This window comes from Lynx rufus, unplaced genomic scaffold, assembly GCF_022079265.1.
Source record: "Lynx rufus isolate CCGP_SWC_20201006 ecotype Redwood Valley unplaced genomic scaffold, mLynRuf1.p SCAF_17, whole genome shotgun sequence".
Taxonomy (NCBI): domain Eukaryota; kingdom Metazoa; phylum Chordata; class Mammalia; order Carnivora; family Felidae; genus Lynx; species Lynx rufus.
The window spans coordinates 39,988,863-40,008,768 of NW_025814831.1; the positions used below are offsets into that span (position 1 = coordinate 39,988,863).

The 19,906-nt window shown below is 34.9% G+C and overlaps 1 protein-coding gene across 4 annotated transcripts in view; it reads right to left on the reverse strand.

Annotated features, from left to right (window-relative positions):
* Positions 1-783: 783 nt before the first annotated feature.
* The window catches only part of SNAPC1 (small nuclear RNA activating complex polypeptide 1), a 34,446-nt gene continuing 15,323 nt past the window's right edge, over positions 784-19,906 (reverse strand). For all 4 annotated transcript variants that reach the window (XM_047079547.1, XM_047079548.1, XM_047079545.1 and 1 more), the window contains 3 exons: positions 16,935-17,085; positions 5,870-5,968; positions 784-3,218 (listed from right to left, as the gene is read on the reverse strand). In XM_047079547.1, the coding sequence (XP_046935503.1) occupies positions 3,166-3,218; positions 5,870-5,968; positions 16,935-17,085 (303 nt within the window). In that variant the 3' untranslated portion in view covers positions 784-3,165. The remainder of the gene's footprint in view (positions 3,219-5,869; positions 5,969-16,934; positions 17,086-19,906) is intronic.

Below are 19,906 nucleotides of genomic sequence, written 5' to 3' on the forward strand. Positions count from 1 at the left end.
TTTGGCAGTAAGAAAGAGCTTGCGGATGATACAACCGTGTCCGTTTCAGGGAATAAGCACTTTAACCGGGTATTAAAGAGACTGGGGATGTTTCCCCACGTTAAAAATGTCCACTCACAGGGAGCCTTTGAGGCATTAAGGGGTTATAAACCCAGATGGGATCATGGGTGTGCTTACAACATAAATTCAAGAGTATCAGAAAAGAAAACACACAGGGTCACTTTCTTCTGAAGACATAAATTACAATATCTTGTTTTCAAAGTGAAAAATGTTGCCCTAATCAGTATCTACACAAGCTCCATTTCCTGTATGGCTCCACTTCTTTTATTCATGGCTTGTTTTTAAATTCTCCAAGTAAGCCTGGCATATGACATTAAAGGCATATGACATCAAATTCCAAGCCTCTACTTTGAACAGTACTTTCATATATTAAGATTTCTGAAAGTGGAATTTTAATGTTTATTTATTTATTTTTGAGAGAATGAAAGAGCGCGAGAGAGCCTGAAACAGGGGGAGGGGCAGAGAGACTGGGGGAGAGAATCTCAAGCAGGCTCCATGCTGTCAGTGCAGAGCCCAACGTGGGGCTTGATCCCATGAACCATAAGATCATAACCAGAGCAGAAATCAGGAGTCAGAAGCTTAACTGACTGAGCACCCAGGTACCCCTGGAATGGTTTTAAAATATATCTTGTGACTATAAACACTGCCACACAACTGCTCTTCCTCATAAAAAATTAGTAAGTATTTAATATTAAAATCATATATTTATGACTTGAAGCAGCATTATAATCAAGTTGACAATACAAAGAACTTAATTTAGTAGGTAGCAAGTATTATGACACCACATTTTAATTCTGAAATCCCACTGTTAAACACAAATATTTTCTATTTGAATTCTATTTAATAAACTTCAATTTCATATTTAAAGCAAATTATCAAGTGATTCACATGCTATCATCATCATATATTCATGAAAAACTTGCTATCAGCTAAAGCATTATACTGTGTCAGATGTGGCCATATAACAACTCGCAACTGTTTAATACAATTTTGTTACTTTTAATGGTCTTTCTACATTTTCTGCTGTTAAGATTCAGGCTATATTCAACTGGCAAAAATTACAGATTGATAGCAAGTGTAACGGAGACGTGGCAAGTCCTTTGTAAATACTGTTAGGAGGAAAGTAAATTGGCAGTCCTTTTGGATTTCAATTTGGCAATAATTGACAAAATTTTACATATAGTCACATAGTACAACATGCAAATTCATGTGTAGTTTATCCAACAGAAATCCCAGCCTAAGTGAGCCAAGATATACACATGAAGCTCAACACAGCACTGTTTGAAATAGTGAAAAATGAGACGAATCTGTGCACAAAAGAGGCACCCCAGCAGGCCTGAGACTGCAATCCTTAGAAAGGTTGGCTTGCAAGGCTGGTCCCTGGCTGACATCTGGGAACTTGGCTGGTGAACAGTTCCCTACGCAGAAATACAGCTTTCCCTGAGGACCCAAACCTGGCATATGAAGCCATCATGGGACAGACGTACTTGATAACTCAGACCCACCCTACACTGAGACTTAACTGGTTTTAAACTTTCCTTACTGCTTAAGCCACTGTGAAATAGGGTATTATTGCTTACAGTCCAGAGTATTCCTCTGGATTTCCAGTTCTTTTGTCTTATGTAAAATGACACTGAAATTATAGGCAAGAGTCCTGTATTTGTATCCCAGATGCATCACTTACGAACGCTGTGAATGTGGGCCAGGCACTTACCATCTTAAGACAGAGTTTCTTCATTGTATAAGTGAAATGACAACCTTGTATTTTGTAACTACTATTATGCGAAAACAGAGGGCAACTTTAGCTTTACAATGTCTGTAAATGTTAATGATCAGACAAGCTCTAGTAAGTAACCTAGTACACAAGAGGCCAATAACAGATCCATACCTCCAAGTGCCCCAACACTAGAATTTTTAAATCCCAGAAGCTCTACCCAATGTCCATATTATGAAAACCACCCCATCTACTACTGGGAATATCTGAAATCAGGGGAAACAATTTTTTTTTATAACAAATGTGATATCATAGATTCTTATAAAAGTTTATTTGGGCTAGTATTAGTATTTTGATTTTAAAAGATGACAGATATCACACATTTTCACTCACAGGACATTTTCAAAATTCCTGAATTTACAATGCTAGAAGACAACATGGAGTATACTCAACTGTAAGACAGGCGGAGCCAACTACATGGTCGGAGATGGTCTGCTAATGGCAGCAATTCAAACAACATAACTTAAGTGATCTCCATTTAAAGGTCTTAAATGAGAAATTAAACAGAGGCACATCCACAAAGCTATAGACATTTTTTTCTGTATGTACGACACATTCTAGAATTCACATTACCACTCTTAAAGGTTTTGTCAGAAATAATTAGTATTTAAATGTATTTAAATAATGTACTGAACTAATCATGTATGTACATATGGACACATGCCTACATGTATCTATATATACACAAACAAACATACATACATTCATAAATGTTAGGCCAAAGGGAGCTTTGAAACAAGCACCAGAGAATATTTAATTGATTGCAGAAGTAGAAACTGAGCTTCCTAAATTATCAATCATTTAAGTTACGGACCACAGAAGTTTCATAGGTTTAAAAATAAAGCAAATAAGGCAAAAATTGTATTGCACTCAACCATACAATATATAGAATAGTTAATACACATCATAAAGAAATCCATTACCAGACTATAAATATAATTAACCACTTGCATGTAATAAACATTACTATTTCAAGAACAAGTATTTTAAATAGTTAATATTATCAGAACTGTAGTAATAAAACATCACAAAAAGTTTTCAGAAACAGTAATAATCTGCACATAACAGGATTATTTCTTTTACATTCTAAATCCAAACTTTATTTCCATTTATGCAGACTTCATAAACAGAAATGTTAAAGTTAAATTCTGAAGTAAATTTTTATTTCTATTTTTTTGTTCCTTTAGTATAGAACTATGTTAAGATATTGTCATTTCAAAGAAATAACCTACAGTTTCCCAGAAGAATTATTTTTAATACTGACAGTCTTCCTGTTCAATATACAAAAAATATAATCTTTTCTTCTTTCAGAAAGGTCAAAATTAAGAACTCTACACCAGGTTCTTTGTTCTGGATTTTCTTTTCCTCTTGGGTGCCGTGAACTCTAAAGACATAAAATTAAGAAGTCTGTCAGGTCTAAAAAATAATACTTTAACTGATAACATACATTTAAACTATATAGCTGCTTAATTGGAATGCCTTCAAACAAAGCTCCAAAAATAAATCCTAAACCAACATACATGATTTTCTTCAAAAGGATATACTGCAGTTGAAAATCTACTAAGGTAGGTCCTAGTCTTCCTAAATCCTATTTAATAATTGGCTACTTTGAAGTTGTTTCATAGGGGTATGCTCTCCCTATAACTAACACAAACCCAGTAAACCAGATCTGAAAGGTATACAGACCAGTGCAAAGAGAGATAAAGATGTGATTTTCATTTCAATTAAACCTGAAAATGTAACCCAAACCCCTAGTACCATACATCTTTTCGGATACAACAGCAGATGCCACAACTAACACTCAACTGAGTGTTTATCTAGAAATAGCTGTGAACCTAAAAATTACAGATCATTAAAACAAAATAACAGAAGATACAAAAACATGAAAATTATGAAAGATGTGAAGAAGTGAAATATTCCCCACCAATGAGAAACAAAAGAGGAGTGACAGGAAAAGGAATGAGAAAAAACAAGGAAGAAACTAAGAAGAAAAAGAGATTCCAGCAATCTTCTAGATTCCTAGAAGAGAGCAATGGCCAGGATGGAGTGCAGCAGACCAAGACAGCAAACTTTCCACAGTAAAGTAGGTTCAGAGGTCAGCAAGAGACTTCTTTAAAAAGATGAAACTGACAAAATGCCTCATGTGTGTGAATGTCCTAAGAGGAGATTTATACAAATGAGGAAAAGTTTGAGGAAAAATCAGTGTTAAGTCTATAGAAAAAATAAATAAGGCAAAAAATAAGGAAAAATAACAAATCTACAGATTAAGGAAGAATCATACTATATTACATGGCTCTATTGCCAGTAATGTTTTGTAAATGCTGAATACTGATATAAGTAAAATAATAATTAAATTGGGAGGCTGGGAACTGGGAAGTATACATGTGTTTGAGGTGGGATGTGAAAAATATATTAAAGAGACTTAAATCCTTGCCTTCCTCAGTGGAAAGTCAAGAGATAATCCACAAAAGAAGTGACAAAATACACCTGTTATTTAAAGACATGGAGGTAATAAACACCAAAACAATAAAGAGTCAAAAATGATGAAGAAAGAATGAAATAGGAGTCAAAGTCAGAAGACTGTGGCTTCTTATAATGAATATTATAAAATCATTTTAATTGTTAAATCATGTGCATATGTCATGATTTAACCAAATTTTTAGAAATCACAAACTGAAAGATTTTATTTTTTTTAATGTTTATTTATTTATTTTGAGAGGGGGGAGGGGCAGAGAGAACAAATCCCAAGCAGGCTCTGCGCTAACAGCTCAGTCCCACGAACAGTGAAATCATGATCTAAACTGATATCAAGAGTCGGAGGCTAAACCGACTGAGCCACCCAGGTGCCCCACAAACTGACAAAAATGGGACTTGCCAAACAGCCATAAAAATGTGTATGTGTGTTTAATTGTTGACTCACAAAATAAAGCTGCCAACCAAGACTAGAAAGAAACTATTGTGAAATTCATCACAAGATTGTAAAGAACTATTTTACGCTGCCATAAGCAAATCACAGAAGCACTCACATTTCTCAAGGTACAAATATTCCCTTTTAAATGTCTATTCTTTGTCTTCTACATACTTGAATAACACCCTGTTTCTACCATAATGAACTGGGTTGTTTTTCTCCCTAACTAAACTGTAAGGTTCTTGAAGGCACAGACTGATCTGATTCATTCAATAAACATTTACTTAAGTCTACTATGAGCCAGTCACTGCTCAGATCTACATAACTGTGATCAAAATAAAATGGTTCTTAAATTCTAGTAGTATATGTCTTTGTAGCCCTGTACATAGCTAAGTGTTTGAAACATGATAGGCACTCAATAAATGCTGAATGAATACAGAGCAAAAATGAAACAAGTCCTTACGCATTATTCTTAATCCACATTATATTCATTATTGGATTACCAATTATCAAGCCTAGCCTGCTAAATATAACTTATTCTCTGTAATACTATCATTACCAGAGGTAATATTATTTAAACTGTTGTTTAATAAAACTACAAATTATGAAAACTACAGCTACACTAAAAGGTATAGCCATTTTAATTCACGTCATGCAATTTACCACTAAATACTTACAATCATCATTTCATAGGTGAAAATTTTTCCTTAGAATTTGAAATAACTATTTTTAACAATAAAATCTTTTTAAAGTTTTATCCAAAAATTTGTAACTTGTGAACCTTGCCATTTGTTAGGAGTACTCAAGCAGACATCCTCATGATGAGGCATATTCACTTACTAATAACAGAATGTTACCTTCACTTCTCACCCCAATCGACCACTACCTCTCCTTTCCATTTATTTATTGTCTTAACATTTAAAGTGTCATGATTTGTGCTCGCTTCGGCAGCACGTATACTAAAGTGTCATGATTTATGGTATGATTAATACTAAAATTCCCCAAGTGTCAAAGAAGAAAGTACCACAGGAATATACAGCCAACCATCAAGCTCTTTAAGGACTCTAAACCTTGACACTCTAAGACCAAAACCTTCCATCAGGAGCTTAACAAAATTTCATCTGTACCTGTTTCACTAAAACTTTCATTGTCCTCTTCTTCTTCTGTAATTACAGGCATACTCAGCCTTAAAGATTTATCTTCTTTATGTACATTCTGCATGTCATCTGGAAATAGTTGGGAAAATGATTTTATACAAAAGCAAAGAATGTTAGTCTTTGAGGAAACTTTTTACACAAATAATGTCATTATTACAATAACAAAAATTAGATATTTAAACTAAAAGCTAAAATTGTAATGATAAAGAGAAATATGCATTTTAAAACATGTATCTGTCTTTAAGTACTAATACATTTGTATCTATGCTTTGAAAATAACCTAAGTCTTCCATTAAAGTAAAGAAAATGGAGAAAAAGGGGAAAAATGAAATTAACCAAACATGAGTATCTTACTCAAGCTTTATTCACACACATCACGGGTTATATCTACAGACATCAGGGAATAATCATGTGTGTTATTTCAACTTTATTAACTAATCACAAATTTAATTTTAAGGTTAATGGCCTTGTTTTTAAATGTATACTTTCTTTTCTCACTATATATACTCTACAAGACAGATTTCTCTAGTCATAATTTGCCATTGGCTTTCCATTTTCCAAAAGATTTTTCTACATCAACCTTCTGGTGCCTGAAGAAATTTATGAAACACTGTTGTCTTATCAGGTCCCATTTAGCACGTAATTTTTAGGTCCCAACATCAACACCCACATCCAGTCATTCTCTATTCCTTACGCTGCCTTATTCTTTTCCCCAATCCTTTTACCACCTGATCTATTATTATATGTGAATTTCTTTCTCTATGGTCTGCCTCCTCCCACTAGAATGTAAGTTTCACAAAGATAGATTTTGATTTAAGTTAAGGTACCCCCAGCACTTAGAAAAGTGCCTGGCATATAGTAGAGCCTCAACAAATATTTATTAAATGATTAAATATGTATTTGACTTTTTTTATACCACAGTATTTCATTTAGCACATATGCTAATATGTACCTATCAGTGCAAAAGGCAAGAAATTAAATGAAAATAAGTTTAAGCTTTCTACTCTGAACGTATGTATGCTTGGGACCTTAATGGAGTATAGACTTTATGCAGTGAATAGACTGCTCTAAGGTAGAGTTGAGTAAACGGTAATAAGCTTCCATTTAAACACAATTCAAGCTTAATAAAATAATACCAAGTTTCAAGTCATTAAAATAGAATTTTGCCTTTACTTGCAAATCATAAATATTAATTATAGTAAATTACTACATGATTTTTAAGATGGTAGTTTTAGGAAATCTTTTTGTATATCTAATCACTTTTTTTTTAACTTGAACCTATAAAATTTTTCAATTTGCAGAATTATAATCAGTACAATCTACTCAAAGTTACTGATACTGTTCTTCACAATCTTTTAGCAATGTCCATCCATATCCATTATTAATGGTTTTTCCCTAAATTCACATTTACAACCTAACAATCTATCCAACAACGTCAAAGGACTGAGTTAAAAACTGACAGCTGAGAAACAAGTTTTCATCTAGTCACATGACGATTAACTACATTTTAGAGATGGATTTCTACATTAAGTTTAAAAACTAAAAAGCAACGTTCTCTAAAAGCTCTTAAAAACAAATACAGTGCTTTTGTATTTGGAATCCAAATACAAACCAAGAAGTACAATACAAATACAAGGAACCAGGAAGTAGGCACACAAAACTTCAGATGTTTATCTCAAAGTCCACACAGTAAATAAAGCTTATGAACTCAGTCACCAGTATGTTGCATTTATTTATCCAGGCCTTTATCCAGAACCTGATTGCATTTATTGTACATAAAAACTGAATTGAATGGCCACCCAGTTTCCTAAACCATTACGGTTAAGAAGGAGCAAAAGGGCCAAAAATTGCAACAAGCCACAATGAGAGTAGAAATAAGACACCCACCACAATAAATATAACAGAAAAACTTTTTACAAAACAAGACCTAAGAGCTGACAAAGTACTGTATCATGAAGCCATAAGTATAAAGATAAATTTCCCCACACTTAACATATTTTTTTTAATGTTTATTTATTTTTGAGACAGAGAGAGACAGAGACAGCACACGAGTGGTGGAGGGGGCAGAGAGAGGGAGACACAGACTCTGAAGCAGGCTCCAGGCTCTGAGCTGTCAGCACAGAGCCCGACGTGGGGTTTGAACTCATGAACTGAGAGACCATGACCTGAGCCGAAGTTGGATGCTTAACCAACTGAGCCCCCCAGGTGCCCCTTAACATATTTCTTGATACAATTATTATAAAACCCAGTAATGTAATATGCTTATGATGATAACTCTGAGTCGTAAAGAGAAAACTTATGTTTAGGGTACACTGTTCTAGAAAAAAGGAGAGCAGAAAATACATTTTAGTATTTTTCTCATTATAAAAATAAGTGCACATTGTAGAAAACAAGAAATATATAGAGAAGAATGTTTTAGAAAGATATTAACCAGAATAAATAAACTTTTAAAAAGTAAATTTTGACATTTAAATCATTAACCTCAGTTATCACAAACACTAACTCCCCAGAGGGTATCAGGTAGATGGTTATACTGTGCTCAAAGCTACCATTGTGGGACACAATTATAACTAAAGACTAATGCTCAATCTCAAAACAAATGGTTACTAGACATGCAGCTAGAATACAATGTACCTAACTGCATGTCTAATTTGAGCTCCATATCCTTATTTCCAGTTACCTGAGAAACAGCAAGTATAGCAATTAAAGATTCAGGCTTGTATTCAAACAGAATGCTATTCAAATCTCAGCTCTATTTATAGCTAGGTGACCTTGGACATGTGAAAAAACTGTGGCAGATCATAAATGTGGCATAAATAATAGCCGCTATCTTCTTCACAACCATATCATTACTATTATTGATGTCCTCCTAGAAATGTGCATGCTATGGTCTAGGAATCGGGAACAGATATAGCTGGAGCTTAAATAATACAAATTTAGGTAAATCCAGCCAATACACTGAGCAGTTACTTATGTGCCAGACGGCTCTTATAGGAATTGAACCTGAAAAGGCAGATCAGGGCAAATTCTACCCCAAAAGAAATCTTCACCCTGTGATCATTATTCCTGTTAAAGGCATCAATATTCCTTCAGTTGCATTAAGCATCCTTATCTCACCCCTCTCCATCAGCCTCTGTGTTTGGTGACATACCTCTAAATTGCATGTACGTTTGGTTATAGACATTGGTTCTCCTATCTGTTCGTCTGCTTGTCTAATTCCTACCACCACCTGGCCAGATGCTCATTACTCCTAAACAGCCTTTTACTTAGTGTTCCTATTTACAGTTTGTCCCCACCTACCCACCATACTACTCCCAGATTGATTTTCTTCAAAGAAAACTGGTCATACCACTTTCTTGCTCAGAAGTCTCAGATGACTCCCCACTGCCTACCAAAGTCTACTGGTTCCACATTTCAGGGCTGGTCACAATAGAATCCTCAACATATTTTTCTACATTAACTCCTCAACCCATCCATTACACTCCAAGCAAAATGTAGTCACTCTATACTTCCAACTACCCTTCCTTTTTTTCATACCAATCCCTCTACTTGTCTTAAGCCTATGAAATTATTGTTACATTTATTTTATTAAAAATAAAAAATCTCTGAATTTTCCCGATTACTAAAGTAACATATAGTTATCACGTAAAATTCAAACATTACAGAAATTTATGGACTTGGAAATTCCCCATGATCCCATCCCTGAGAATTAACCACTGTTAAAAAGCTTCTAGATTTCTTCAATGATATATATTGTGTTTATGTCTACATATATTTTTATGAACAGAAATGCAATCATACTCCTCTTTAAAAAGACATTTTTGGGGCACGTGGGTGATTCGGTCAGTTTAGCGTCCAACTCTTGATTTTAGCTCAGGTCAATCTCACAGTTGGCAGGATCAAGCCCTGCACTGGACTCCACACTGACAGTGCGGAGCCTGCTTGGGATTCTCTCTCTCTCTCCCTGTCTCTCTACCCCTCCCATGCTTTCTCGCTCTCTCTCTCTCTCAAATAAACTTAAAAAAAAAAAGTCTTTAAAATTAAAAAAAATAAAAAAACATTTTCACTAAGCAATGTCTTGATAGATTTTGAACATATTTTCATGTCAGTATACATAGAACTTTCTCTAGCTTTTTAATAACTACAAAATATTCTTTTATATGGGCTGACAAATTTATATACCCAACTTTTTAATGTTATACATTTGAGTTGTTTAGTACTTGCCATTTCAAATAATCCTGGAGTGAATGTCCTATTTTTGTCACTTGTAAAGGATAAATTCCGAGAAACTAAATTGCTACATTGAAAGACACATACCTTTAAAATTTTGACAGATGATTCCAAACTGCTGTCTGAAAAGGATGTGCCAATTTATACTCCCACTTAAATTCAGATTCTACATCTTCACACATTCACTATCAATGGGTATTCACTTATACTTAACCTTTGCCAATCTAACAAATTATATAAAAATCATATTTTAATTTATATTAATTATTGAGATTAATTATCTCTTCATATGCATGTTGACTGCACTTTGTGAATTGCCTGCTCATCTCCTAAGCCAATTTTTCTACTGAGTGGTGGCCCTTTTGTTACTAACCGGTAAGAGCTCCCTAAAATTAGAAATGTTAACATTATTATATGTGCTGCAAGTAGTTTTACAAACTCTTTTGCATTTTATAGAATATAAGATGTCTCTTGGAAAGAGCATGAAATCAAAAATACCCTTTCACATTAGGGAAATGAATTTTTGATTAAAAAGAAACTATGAAGTAAGCAGATGGACCTCTATTAACATACAGACTAACAAACCACCTCTGCTTCAGAGTATTTACAATACCTTCTGAGCCACTTTCTTTCTCACGGGTTAAATCCTCCCTAATACTTCTAAGTAAATTCAGTAACAAATCTTGGATGTGATAAAGAACCAGTTCTTAAAGTTAATTTCAGAGGTGATGAAAATGTTTCAACTACATTAAGTAATAAAATACAGTTAGTGAAGGAAGTGATATTTCATAAGTTACACCTGCCAAATATTTAAGATGAAAAGAAACTTTCATTGAGACGCCTAGGTGGCTCAGTCAGTTGAGCGTCTGACCAGCTCAGGTCATTGACCTCACAGTTCATAAGTTGGAGCCCTGAATCGGCCTCTGTGCTGTCAGTGCAGATCCCGCTTTATATCCTCTGCCCTCCCCCTTTCTCTGCACCTCCCCCTCTCCCTCTCTTAAAAATAAACATTAAATTGGGGCGCCTGGGTGGTGCAGTCGGTTAAGCGTCCGACTTCAGCCAGGTCATGATCTCACGGTCCGGGAGTTCGAGCCCCACGTCGGGCTCTGGGCTGATGGCTCAGAGCCTGGAGCCTGTTTCCGATTCTGTGTCTCCCTCTCTCTCTGCCCCTCCCCTGTTCATGCTCTGTCTCTCTCTGTCCCCCCCAAAAAAAATAAATAAACGTTGAAAAAAAATTAAAAAAAAAAAAAACATTAAAAAAAACCACTTTAATTTCTTTCCCATCTTGCACTTGCTTCTCCTTTGTTCCTCAACTACATTAAACACACACACACACACACACACACACACACCCTATTTCACTACCTGTTTTTTAGGGGTTTAAGAAACCAGCCTGGTCAGTTGACCTCTCTCTGCACTTGTGTGAAGGTTGATTACTAACAAAAAATGCTCCTGCAGCTTTTGAAACCTAAGTTCTCTTTGGTACCTTAGAAAAAAAGTCTTAATCTTCCAGAATTTTTACATATAATCAAACTAATCACTCTTTTCTTTATGTCCTCTCATTTGGTTTTGTTTTGGTTGTTGAAGTATTGTTTACATATAACAAGAGTCACCATTTTCAATTACAGGTTTAGGAGTTTGGACAATGCAGTTGTGTGATTACCATACAGAACACTTCTATCACATCGAAAATCCCCCTTGTGCCCTTTTGCAGTCAACACCTCCCTCCACCCTCAGTTCCTAGCAACCAGTAATGTTTTCTGCCCCTACAGATTTGCCTTTTCCAGAATGGCTTATATGCCTTTTGTATCTGTCTTCCTTCATGTATTTAGCACCGTATTTAGCACAATACATATGAGTCGCCCATGCTATTACATGTTATCAGTAGTTTCTTTATTCCTGCATAGTATCCACTGGATGCTTACTCCACGGTTGGTTTATCCAATGACCAGTTGAAGACATATAAGCTGTCTACAATCTTTCACAATTATGAATGAAACCATTATAAACTTTTACATACAAATTTTTATGTGAATATATAATTTTTCATTTCTCTTGGGTAAATACCAAGGAGTAGTAGGACTCCTGGGTCATATGGTTAAGTTGTGTGTTTAACTTTATTAGAAGCTGCCAGTCTTCTAAAGTGATTATACACCATTCTGGATTCCCACCAGAAATCTACAAAGGTTCAAACTGTTTTGTGTCCTTATCAGCTTTTGTTATTGCCAATTTTTTTGTTTTGTTTTTTGTTTTTTGTAGCCATTCCAACAGGGAAAATAGAATGTCAGTATGCTTTTAATTTGTATTCCTAATAACTGTAAGATGTCAAACATCTTTTGATATGTTTATTTGCCATCTATATATTCTTTTCAAAGTGTCTGCTCAAATCTTTTGCCCATTTTTTAATTGGGTTGTTTGTTTATTATTAAGTTTGGACGGTTCTTTATATATTTGGATACAAGACCTCCATCAGGTCTGTATTTTACAAATATTTTCTCCAGTCTGTAGTCTGGTATTTTCGTTTTCTTAACAGTGTCTTCCAAAGAATTTTAATTTGAGGCAAGTCCAATTTGTCAATTTTTTCCCTTTATGGCTTGTATTTATTATGTCATGTATAAAAGTCTTTGCCCAATCTAAGACCACATTTTCTATGTTTTTGTCTATAAGTTTCATAATTTTAGGTTTTATATTTAGGTCTGTGATCATTTTAAATTAATTTCTGTAAATGATGAGAGGTATGAGTTGAGGGTCTGTTTTTTGCATATGAATATAAAATTGAAGTATGGATCTATTTCTAGGATGTCTTATTCTTTTCCATTACCTTGTATGTCTGTCTTTTTGCAGAGAGCACAGTCTTGATTTCTGAAGCTTTATAGTTATTTCTCAAAACTGTTTTGGCTACTCTGGTTTCTCTTCATTTCCCTATATTCTTAAGAATTAGTTTGTTAATTTATAAAAAATAACTCTATTGGGATTCCATTTAAGCTACAGAACAATTTGGGATTAGTTGACTCTTAACGTATTGGGTCTTCTAATCCATGAAGTCCATATTATCCCTCTATTTGCTTAATTTTTCTGATTTCTTTCATCGTTTTGTAGTTTTCAGCATGCAGATCCCGAACATATGTTGTTACCTATATACCACGGTATTTTGTGTTTTGGGTGTTATTGGGTGTTTTGGGTGTTATACTTTTTAACATTTTTTTCAATTGACAATTATTCCATTGCTAGCACAGAGAAATACTAACCCTGCACCTTGTGACCTCGTTAAACTCACTTATTAGTTCTGGTAGCTACTGTGTAGATTTTTTGAGAGTTTCTGTGTAAGAAATAATTTCTTTTTTTTTTTTTTTTTTAATTTTTTTTTTCAACGTTTATTTATTTTTGGGACAGAGAGAGACAGAGCATGAACAGGGGAGGGGCAGAGAGAGAGGGAGGCACAGAATCGGAAACAGGCTCCAGGCTCCGAGCCGTCAGCCCAGAGCCCGACGCGGGGCTCGAACTCACAGACCGCGAGATCGTGACCTGGCTGAAGTCGGACGCCTAACCGACTGCGCCACCCAGGCGCCCCTGTGTAAGAAATAATTTCATTTGCAAACAGACATAGTATTATTTCCTCCTTTCCAATCTAAATGTCTATTCTTCCTTTTCTTGCCTTACTTCACTGGCTAGGACCTCCAGTATGATGTGTAAGAGGAGCAACAAGCGGTCATCCCTACCTTGTTTCCAATTTTAGGGGAAAAGTATGGTCTCACCATTAAGTATGATGTTAGTTACAGTTTTTCACAGAAGTCCTTTATCAGGGTGAGGAAGTTCCCTTCTAACGCTAATTTTCCCAGAGCTTTTATCATGAGTAGATGCTGGATTTTGTCAAATATTTTGTCTGTATCTATTGAGATGATTATATAGTCCTTCTCCTTTATTCTGCTAATTTGGTGAATTATGTTGGTTTATTTCCTAAATAAACCAGCCTGATATTCCTGGGATAAACCTTAGTTTGTCCTACCAAATTGTCCTTTTAATATACTGTTGGATTCAACTTGCTAACAGTTTGTAAGGATTTTTACATTTACTTTCATGAGGGATATTGGTCTTTAGTTGTCTTTTCTTATAGTATCAATAAGCTGGTAAGTGTTCTTTCTTGTTTTTTCAGAAAGAACAGGATTCACAGTATTCCTTTCTTAAGTGTTTGCTAGAATTCCCAGCAAAGCCATCTGGGAATTTAATTTTTTAGTAAACATAGAACTACTCAGATTCTCTATTTCTTCTTGTATTGGTTTTGGAAATGTCTTTTAAAAAATATATCCATTTTATATAAGCTATCTAACTTATTGGCACAAAAGTATTCAGGGACACCTGGACGGCTCAGTCAGTTGAGTGTCCAGCTCTTGATTTTAGCTCAGCTCATGATCTCATGGTTTTGGGGATCAAGCCTCACATCAGGCTCTGCCTCTTTCCCACTCACACATTCTCTATCAAAATAAATAAATATTTTTTAAAAAAGGTATTCCCAATTTTTATTTATTGTCCTCTTAATTTCTGTAAGGTCCACAGTAGTATCCCTTACCTTACTAAATTTTTTGTTACTATTTTCTTTTCAGTGAATTCTCTTTAAGATACTTTTAAACATAAAATCAGTCATTTATAAATCATGGTAATTTTATAACCTTTATAAAAAAGCATATCTCACTTCACTCTCCTGCCTAATTACACTAATAGGCCTAGCCCTTCAAGATCAATATTAAATACAATTGTGATACTTCTATATATTACCAACAAACATGAGGTGGCCTTTTGACATACACTTTTTAAAACTGAGTTAAAGAAATAACCATCTACTTCTTTTATCTGGAGCAGGGATTGACAAACTATGGACCCAGGCTAAATCTGGCCTACCACCTGTTTTTGTAACACACTTTTTTTGAAACACACTCATTTATTTCTATATTGTCTGTAGTTACTTTCACCTTACAATGGCAGAATTGAGTAGATGTGACAGAAATCAGACAGCCCATGAAGCCTAAAATATTTACCCTCTGGCCCTTTACAACAGTTTTGCTAACCCCCTAATTTAGAGGATTCTTCTTTTAATTAAGAATGGATGCTAGATTTTATCAAACATCTTCTTGGGTAAGTGTTATAATGAATTTACATTTTCCTCTTTAACCTATTTATATGGCAAATTATATTGAGATTCCTAATTGCACTATCCCTGCATCCTGGAATGAATGCACCAAGGTGTTTTTTTTTTCTTTTTTTTTTTTTAATGTTTATTTTGAGAGAGAGAGCATGTGTGAGTGGGGCTGGGGGCAGATACAGAGGGAGAGACAGAATCCCAAACAGGTTGTCTGCACACAGCCCGACACAGGGCTTGATTCTCTAGAACTATGAAATCATGACCTGAGCCAAAATCAAGAGTTGGACACTTAACCCACTGAGTCACCCAGGTACCCCAGTCAAGTTGTTTTATATCTGGGATTCTTCTGATACATGTAACAGGAATTTTTTTATCAGTAATACTTATAAGTGAGATTGGTCTAACAGTTCTCTTCCCAATATCTGCTAGCCTTGTAAAAAAGAACTAAAGAAATCTGCTTTTGAAGTATTTCCTGATTATCCTTAACAAATACGGTATCTGTTCCTCTGAATGTTCAGTGTTCTTCAAGCAACTGTTACTGAACTTAATCATATCTGAACTATGTTAAAGGAATTTAACTTCAATTCCCCTTCTACTGCCTCAGTATAAGAAGGAAAACAATGCTAAAAGGCTGTAACATATTTTCATATACTGCTCTAGAAGCTGGGAGTGTTTTATACTAGACTGAATATTTACTAATGCTTCTAATGCTTTTTTTTATTTTCTCCTAAGTCTGCTATGTGTGTATGTATGGTGAATATGTAATACTTAATGTAATTTCTTAAAAATTAAACTATTAAAATGTAATTTCTTTAGGAATCACATACCAAGGTTAATTTTATAGACACACTATTTTAAAAGAAAAGGTGCATCTTAACTAATGCAGCTAAAGGGAAATACAGTTTATAGAATACATTATTTCACACACAAAAATTACTAATAAAGTATACTCTGGAAATTCTAGACTGATTCTATAATTATATAGCTACGTGACTTTTGGACAAGTTATTTAATCTGTATGGACCTGAACTGAATCTCATCGTCTATGAAATGATGAATTTGATGACTCCTAGAGTCCCTTTCAGCAGTAAGATTCTAAGAATCTAAGATAACTAATTTATTTTTTATATTAAATCTCACAAGGTTCTCAAACAAGTGTCTAATCCTTTTTAATAAAGAAAAAATAGGTAAGTTTGATATGATGTAATAGCTTTATTAGCCTCATGTTTATCTTTGTAAATTTGTCCAGTTTTCATTGGATGTATTTGTTCTGCAAAATTGTCTAAGGCCATAATTATCACACAAAATACATATTTGAAAAGAATAATATAGGTGTGCCTGTGTGGCTCAGTTGGTTAAGTGTCCAACTCTTGATTTCAGCTCAGGTCATGATCTCAGTTTGTGAGTTTGAGCCTTGCATTGGGCTCTGTGCTGACACCATGGAGCCTGCTTAGGATTCTCTCTCTCCCTTTCCCTATGTCATTCTTTCTCTCTCTCTCTCTCTCTCTCTCTCTCAAAATAAATAAATGAACTTAAAAAATTTTTAAATAAAGAATTTTTAAAAAATTAAAATAAAATAGGAATATAACTTAAAAAAAATGGTAAGGGGAGGCTTTGAATAAGACCCATTATCCCTTGTTGAGTCTCAAAAAGACTTTAAAAAGTTACCTCTGTTTTTGGAAGACATCTTCCTTCCTGCTGATTTCAATGTTTCTTTATTTCTTTTTTTCCTAGTTGCTTTGATCTGTCCTTGACCAGATGCAGAATCAGAGTCAGAAGAGTCAAGTTTGACTTGACGGTGCCTTCTTGACTTGGATGCCTTGAGAGTGAGAAATCCAATTAACCACAATGAATCACAAAATGAATCCAACTGATGGATAATTTAGGGAAAGAAGCATATACAATCAAAGAGGAGGAAAAATAAAAATCATAAAGTACTTTACCATAATGCTGGCTTAACACTTGTTGCATATATATACTCTTTTATCTTTACAATAGGAAAGCCTCTCTGGAGTGTCATCAGCAACTACTCAAACTGGGTGAAAAATGTAGTTGTTGGGTTAAAATGTAGTTGTAGTTGCATGGCTGGGAAACAGGTGTAAAGGATGAGTACTGTTTCTTACTGTCTAATAACCTATTTTTCCTTTCTTCTAGTAACATTTATGTTCCCTAGTTACCACCATATGTTTTGAGTGGAACTACTTTATGCCTGGTTCCAGGTATGTGCCGCTGACCTAGTCAAAAGTTTCACATTCCCGTGGCCACTGATTTTGGGCATGTGATCTCTATCATGGCCAGAATAACTCCATTTTAGAGTTCTAGTTAACTATCAGGAAGGAAAATTCTCCCTTTCTATTGAACTTAAGCTGGGACCACGGCAAAGCAGGCTGTCAGGAAGAACACTTGAAGACAGTAAAAGCAACACAGCAGGTAAGAAATGGAGGGACGGTGCAAGGACATTTTAGTTTCATCAGTCAATGAATTCCCTTACTTGCTTAAGCAGAGTTCTCACAGGAGTTTTCAGTTAATGCCATGTATGCAGTGCAGGTATTAACAATTGTTTAAAAACTATCATGCATTATATGTTAATTGTGTCTCAATAAAGAAAAAATCTGCAGCTATGCTATGACACTCTATTAACACTTTATGGGAATTATAATTTAATTCTTTAATAACTTTTAAAAAGTATTTCATAATGTCTAAAGATACACATTAAATATCAATTGACACTATATTATATGGAAACAGTTCTGGTTTAAAACAATTTGGATTAATTTATTGTTCTTTGTTCAACAATATTTTGTACTTAATTTACTGTGAGATACCTATATGTAACACTTAACAAATCTACAGTCACTTTTAACTTTTTTTATTCCTTTTCATTTCTACAACTAGAAAATGATAGTAATTTCCCACAGAATACAGACATTCTTGGATTCATGAAAAAAAAAACAGGAAAAAATATGGGATTGAGCACATAAGTTTATCAGTGCTCTCTCCTAAAATGCCACTAACATGAAAGTAAGAAGCTAAAAATGAATAAATCCACAAAACAGAGCTAACAGAAAACAATGCAGCTGCTAAAAAAATTTTAGCAGTAGAAACAGTGAGTGGTAGCTGATTGAAGTGAATGAAGAAATTTGAAATCTAATTACCTATATTGAGGAAGTTACTAGAAAGCAAGCTGACCCAAGTGGATCAGGAATTATTCATCAGAAATGGGACAACAAAGGGGCACCTAGGTGGCTCAGTTGGTTAAGTGTCTTTGACTCAGGTCATGATCTCACAGTTCATGAGTTGGAGCCTTGCATCAGGCTCTATGCTGACAGCTTAGAGCCTGGAGCCTGCTTTGCATTCTGTGTCTCCCTCTCTTTCTGCCCCTCCCCTACTCACACTTTGTGTCCCTCTCTCTCTCAAAACTAAATAAACATTTAAAAAAAAAAAAAAAGAAATGGGACAACAAAAATGGCAGATAGGCTGAAAATCTACAGAAGTAATTGTGTCCTGTTTCCCAACCTCAAAATTCAACAACTGACCTCCTGCAGAAAACAGGAGGCTTGCTCTCTGGAGAGGCTAAGCTGCAGGGTTGAGGAATGGTGTAACAGAAGAAGGGGACAGAGTCTCTCACTGACAACCCAGGAGTTAGGTGAAATCTGCATAAGGAACGGTAAGCCTCTTGAGGGACTCTCTCTGTAGGCTCCCAAAATATTGGCAGCCTGGTTTATTTACCTCTCCTTCCCACAGACAAGCTGTCTGGTAAAAATGACCAGATCCAAGGAAAAGAAATACTGAGGCTAAAAGTTGTAGCTCTATATGACCACTCTTAAATATGATCTAAGGCTCTTCAAACGTTTCAACAAAGCCACCAAAATGAAAGAGATCAAAATAAACAAAAATAGGAACTCTAGGGAGAAAGGAGGAAACTTCAAAATACTGTAATATCCTCAAACAGATAAAAGATAGTGTCTCCAGAAAAAAAAAAAATTTTAAGTAAGAAAAGATTCAGAAAAGAAAAAAAAATCTTAGCAATAAAAAAAGGTCAGCAGAAATAATTCAAATAATGGTTCAGAAGACAAAGTTTAGACAGACTTCCTGAAAACAGGGATTGAAAACAGAAAACAAAAATAAGAAAATGAAAATTCAAGAGAAAAAGCAAGAATGCAGCAAAAATACTATCAAAGAAACAATATAAAAAACTCCTCATAACTGAAGGCTATCAGATTGAAAGGATGCCTGCCCTGAAAGCCAAGGGCAGCGATGGAAAAAAAAAGACCCACACCAAGTTACATTATCATGAAATTTCAAAACTCCAGGGATAGAAAGTCCTAAAACCTTCCATGATCAAGAATATCAAAAGCTGGAAGACAATAACAAACAACAGTGTCAAAATTCCAAGTAAACACCAGAAAAGATAACTGAAAGAGAAAAAGTTAAAGATGGATTAGGAATTCCGGGGTGGAAGTCGTGGAGCAGGAGAGTGCTGGGTTATATGAGCTCTGTAGTAGTATTAGACTTTTTAAACTACATACTTGTATTGTGGCGCCTGGGTGGCTCAGTTGGGTTAAGCATCCGAAGTTGGCTCAGGTCATGATCTCACAGTTCATGAGTTGGAGCCCCACGTAGTGCTCTGTGCTGACAGC